Source organism: Mirounga leonina, unplaced genomic scaffold, assembly GCF_011800145.1.
Source record: "Mirounga leonina isolate KUSES-001 unplaced genomic scaffold, KU_Mleo_1.0 Mir_82, whole genome shotgun sequence".
Classification (NCBI taxonomy): domain Eukaryota; kingdom Metazoa; phylum Chordata; class Mammalia; order Carnivora; family Phocidae; genus Mirounga; species Mirounga leonina.
This window is the reverse complement of record NW_023270825.1, coordinates 31,030,919-31,036,632: the sequence shown is the minus strand read 5'-3', so window position 1 is coordinate 31,036,632 and position 5,714 is coordinate 31,030,919. Positions and strand designations below refer to the sequence as shown.

At 62.4% G+C, this 5,714-nt stretch overlaps 1 protein-coding gene across 1 annotated transcript; it reads right to left on the bottom strand.

The window, feature by feature from the left end:
- Positions 1-1,367: 1,367 nt before the first annotated feature.
- CCDC177 (coiled-coil domain containing 177) lies at positions 1,368-3,494 on the bottom strand. The gene has a single exon (XM_034992491.1). The coding sequence runs from the start codon at positions 3,492-3,494 to the stop codon at positions 1,368-1,370; it is 2,127 nt and encodes a 708-aa protein (XP_034848382.1).
- Between the last annotated feature and the right edge of the window lie 2,220 nt (positions 3,495-5,714).

Below are 5,714 nucleotides of genomic sequence, written 5' to 3'. Positions count from 1 at the left end.
CAACTAGGCCAACAGCAGTCCTCCTGCTTCTCTACTCCAGGTCAAGAAAGGCACAAAGAAGACCAACAAATAATACTGAGGCGGTGCTTTGGATCCGGAAGACCTTGAGGTACCAAGAGAAGATACTTATGGCCCCGTCTGGCCAGTGGGAAAGGTGAGGCACGGAGAGAATGATTCAACACTTCCAGCAAAGGTGAGGGGGAACCAGGAACTTAAGGGGGAACATTCTCTTTTTTCCTCATGTGAGGGAGCAGGGGAAGCTACAGAACCAACAATAGCGACCACAACTCTCCACAGCAAAGCGGCCCCCACAGGAGATGACTGTCAGGGCAGCTGGGATGACTCCTTCCCCGAGGGAATCCTAGCTCCAGACTCGCTGGGCCCACCCTCAGGGACAGCATCCAGGGCTGGAGGTTTAGGCAGGATCGGCCTGGGCAGGCACATAAGGTAGCTCTGCTTCGTAAGGCATGGCTGATGTCTTTCGACGAGCGGGCTCCACACTGGGAGGTGGGCATCAGACACGGCCTCCCCCTGAAGCTACCCTGCAAGAAAGCAGAATCCGGCGGAACAATGCTGCCTAGGGAACTCATCTCCCCCAGGGGCTTCCACTAAAGTGAAACAGCATCACCAAACCAACCGATTTCTCGTGTCACTTGGGAGAATGGGAGGGAAAAAAGACACAAATTGATCATTATTTGCAGATGATTGTCTACCTAGAAAGCCTATGGGAATCAACCAAAAAAAACTACCTTAACTAAGACCAGAATTTGCTCAAGTGGCAGTTTAAAAGTCAAGCATACAAAAACCAATCGCTTTTGGGGTCCCTTGGTGTGGTCTAACACCTTGGAAGAGCTGTGCTTTTCTGCGAGGCCTCTGAGCTTTGTACAACTTGCCGTTATTTTAAAACATGGAGGTGAGCCAAGGCGACGCCTCCTCAGCTGCGGTAACCAATGTCACCTCAGACACCCACATGCGGAAGGTGCCTAGGCTGACTGCTGCAGAAGGGGGCGGCCACCGCTGCACCCTCTCCTACGGGGGCCCTCCCCCAGTCCCGACTCAGGCCCCCTCTCCCCGCTCTTTTTCTACTCCAACCCCAAAGACACACTGGCAAGTTGGCGAGGGCCGCTGCGGGAGCCACCAAGGGGATGTGGTTAAAGATTGTGCTATGTCATTTCCAAATGAAGTCCGATTTTTAAAAGGCGGTGGGCTGGCGGCTCTCCTATCTGTCCTCTCATCGCCTCATTGGTCGGGAGCCTGGCCAGGCCGCGGCGCTGGGCCCCGACGGCAGACTTCCGCAGTCTGGTCATAAAGGCCAAGGGAGGCCCCGCAGGGCTGAGCGGGGCCGCCTGGCCAGCTCAGGGCCGCGGTCATTTGCGGTCCAGGCTGGCGTGCAGCTGGGCTTCCCGCACCATGCGGTCGAAGGAGCGCGTGTTGGTCTCCTCGCGTACCTTCTCCCGCACGTGGAAGGAGGCCCGGGCTGTGGAGCGGGCGGTCTCCAGCGCGCTCCGCCGCTCCCGGGACAGCTGCTCGCTCCGCTCCAGCTTGCGCCCGATGGCCTGCAGCAGCTCCTGCCGGCGGCAGTCTTCGTCCCTCTCCACCTTCTGCTTATTGGCGCGCTGGGTCCGCTCCTTCTCCAACCGGCTCTGGCCCACGCGCCGCGCCTTCTGCTGCACGGCTTCTTCGGCTGCCTGCGTCGCGTGCTGCAGCCGCCGCTCCCCGGCCCGGGCCAGCGCCTCCAGGTGCGCCTGGTGCTCGCGCCCTTTGCGCTCGGCCACCTCCTTGGCCCGCCGGCCCTGCAGCTCCTCCCGCCGGGCCCGCTCCCGCAGCTCGCGGGCGCGCTGCTCCACCAGCTGCTCGTAGTTCTCCTGCGCGCGGCCCAAGCTGGCCTCCAGGGAGCTCCGCAAGCCCTCTCGCTCCGCGCGCTCCTGCCGGGCCCGGCCTTGCAGCAGCGCCTCGTGGCGCGCCCGCTCGGCCCGGCTCAGCTCCCGCTTCTCCCGCTGCAGCCGGCCCTCCTGCCGCTGCTTGGTGCGGGCCGCGCGCTGGGCGCGCTCCCTGTGGACCAGCTCGGCCCGCTCGCGCCCTTCCTGCAGGCCCTCCTCCCGCTGCTTCAGGTTCTGCTCCTGCTGCAGCTTGCGCAGCCGGTCCTCCCGGGCCGCGCGCTCGACCCGCTCCCGCCGCAGCAGGCCCTGGCGTTCGGCCAGCTCCCGCCGCCGCTCCTCGCCGCGCTCGCACTGCCGCTGCCGCCGCCGCGCCTCCTCGCGCTCCTCGCGCCCCCGACGGCCGCGCCGCTCCTCCACCTGCGCGGCCCAGGCCCGGCGGCCCTGCTCCAGCGCGCGCTGCTTCTCCCGCTCCTCGCGCTCCCGCCGCTGCTCGGCTCGCACGCGCTGCTGCTCCCACTGGCCGTGCGCCGCGGCGCGCTGCTCCAGCAGCAGGCGCTCCTCCTGGTGGCGCGCCAGCATCAGCGCCGCGATCTTTCGGTCGCGATCCGGCACCCCGCGCAGGCCCCGCTCGGCGCGCACTTGGCGCACGATGCGCTCCACGTGCTGAGCCGTCTGCGGAGAGTGGCTCAGGTCACCCAGGCTGAAGCTGCGGCCGGTGAGCGGCACCAAGGCCAGGGCGGAAGGGCGGCCCAGGGGGTTGGGGGCGGAGGACGCGGAGCCCGCCGGGCAGCTGTTCCTGGCCGAGGCCCGCAGAGGCCAGCGCAGCTCCCGCAGGCTCTCCCCGCTGTAGGACGACGACGACGCTCCAGACTCGGAACTGAGGGCGCCCTCGCGTCGGCGGGACAGCGAGTCTAGCGAGTGGCTCTTCCTACCTGCCCGCGACGCCGCGGTCGGTGGTCGCGTCCGGGCCGGAGATGGGCTGGAAGAGGCCTTGCGGGCCGCACGCGGCGCGGGCGAGGCCGGGAGGCTGGCGCTGCTGCAGCTGCTGCTGCTGCCGCCCGCGCTGGGGACCGAGGCGGCGGCGGCCGCGGGCCCCAACGGCGTGAAGAGGCGCCGCTTCTCCTCGCGTACGATGCGCTCTCGCTCGGCCCGGCACTGCTGCAGCTTGGCGCGCCGCTCCGCCTCGTAGGCCTCGTACAGGCCGGTGGCCACCCGCATGGAGCGGCCCGGCGCCTCGCGCACCAGGTCCGCCAGGGCCCGCGGCAGCAGCTCCACCGGCTTGACGGCGCAGCGCGCGCAGGCCTCCAGCGAGCGGGGACTGGTCAGCACGTAGCGGCTGCCCTCGGCCTCGGGACAGTCGAAGTTGAAGAGGTCGAGGTGCAGCAGCGGAGACTGCTCCCGCCGCCCGCCTTCTTCCGCTGCGCTCGGGACTTCAGCCGTGTGGGGCGCCGCCGCCGAGGCCGAGGCGGAGGCCGAGGCGGAGGCCGAGGCCGAGGAGGCGGCGGGCTGCTGGGCGCCCTGTGCGTCGGGGGGCACAGATGCGGCGGCTGCGTCCCCTTCCGAACCTTCAGGCTCGGTTCCCGCCTTTTCCTCTTCCGGCACGGGGTCCACCATGGCTGAGCCCTGTCCTTTTGCGGAGTCCCTGCGGAAGACAAGGTAGGGACACCGAGGCATACATGAGAGCAGTTCCCCCCGCCCCATTCATATACACCCCCTCCCAACTTAATCAGCTTTGGGATTAGGCTCAGAGGCCCGGTGGAACGTAAATCATAATACCAATGCCCTGAAAACCCAGGCGGGGGGCGGGAGGGAGGGGGCGGGGACCGGTGCAAAGAGAAAAGCTTCAACCTCCCTCAGCCCGGGTGTGCCGGCCAGGGGCCTGGGGCCCGGCTTCCCAGGGCGTCTGGCCCGCTGGAGGCATCTCCTTCCTGCTGCAAGTTAAGATGAAAAAATCGCGGTGCAGGCAGTAGTGGGCCAGGGAGGCGGTGGAGGATTCCCCGGAGGATTAGTGTATTTGTTTGTAGCTTAGGCAGGGACCGGGGATGCAGCTTTGCAGGAACAAAAAACGAAGAGGCCTGTTCATCCTCAAAGTGCATTGCTGCGAGGACCCCGTTTGCCTAGGGAAGAAGTTTATTTGGGATTAGGCTCAGAGGCCCTGTGATTTGTATGATTAAATTTACATGATGCATATTATATGATTGCCCCCTGCCAAAGGAGACCCCGGGCCCGGGGCTGATGGAAGGGCTGAAAGAAATGCCTCAATTACAAAAGGCCTCCCCGAGAGGGGTGTTCGATTCTTGTTCTGTCTTTTGGGCAGGGCCTGCTGGGAGCTATGCCAGTCCCCCCTACCCCCACCCCCGGTGTTGGCTGGGGACGGAGAAGGCGTCTGTGTCCTCTCAAATGCACCCGAGTGCATTTGAGTCTGAATTCAAGTCTGAATGTGCTAAAGGCACCATCCACCCCAATCTAGTCTTGGACACCTGCCCCTGGGTGCCCTCCGAGTCCCCCTACGGTATCCCAGCGAGGTGGGCACTGGGGACTCAGCCCCGCCACGCCAGTGCCCGCCGCTCCCGGGTCTCCGGGCGGGGTCACTCACCGCACGTCCCGGGCTCGGGCCCCGCGCCGAGGGCTTTTGTTCGCAGCTCGCCGCTCTCCCTTGCGCGTCTTCAATCCCCGCGCCCGCGGGGTCCGATTACTGCCGGCTGCAGCCGCGGTAGGAGCCCCAGCTGCCACCGCAGCCACCGCCAGCGTCTCTCCATGGGGCCCGCACACATCCCAGACGCTACCTACACGCGGGAGGGGGAGTGGGACAAGAGCTCCCTAAAATCCCGCGGCTCTGCTCCCTTTCCTCACGCTGATTCTTGAAAAAGGAAGCCGGGTTCCATCGCTGCTGCATCCCTCGCGGTCTCTCCAATGGTGAAGGTACCGCAGGTCTGGCGACGCCCCCGGCGCCTCCTGGTGGACGTTCAAGGGTGTGGGTTTGTTTGCTTAGAGGGCGAAGAAGAGAAATACATATATATTTGGTGGAGATGCATATATATGTGTTTGGTGGAAATGGAGATCTATCCATCTCCATATATATAGCATCCATATATATATATATTTGGGGGAGGTGGATCTATATATATTTGGAGGGAGATGGATATCTATATATATACACATATGTATTTGCAGGGAGATGGATATATATGTATTTGGTGGATATGGAGATATATATATTTGGAGATGGATATACACACACGCACACACACACTTGATGGATATATCCACTGAGAAACCCTATTCCATAAGCACCTTAACTGGCTAGAATGAAGGAATAGCTTGGCTTGTTTCTCAAGGGGACCCTGAGAAACATATAAAGTTGATAGTGAATAATTAGGTAGAAATAGGGTTCCTAATCCAAACTATGATTTTATTTTTTTAAGAAAAACTAAGAACATTCAGATAGGTTTGAGACAGGCAGAAAATGTGTGACTAGTGTTTAATGCAAATTTGGAGGACTTCCTGGTCCCAGGTTACACACATTAGAACCAATTAGTGCCCTTTAATGAGTGTTATTTTGAGATACCTCCTCCCCACCTTTTTTCCATTTGGAGTGGTAGTAGCCATAGAAGACAGATGGGAGGGGCGCCTGGGTGGCTCAGTTGGTTAAGCGACTGCCTTCGGTTCAGGTCATGATCCTGGAGTCCCTGGATCGAGTCCCTGGATCGAGTCCCTGGATCGAGTCCCTGGATCGAGTCCCTGGATCGAGTCCCGCATCGGGCTCCCTGCTCGGCAGGGAGTCTGCTTCTGCCTCTGACCCTCCCCCCTCTCATGTGCTCTCTCTCTCTCATT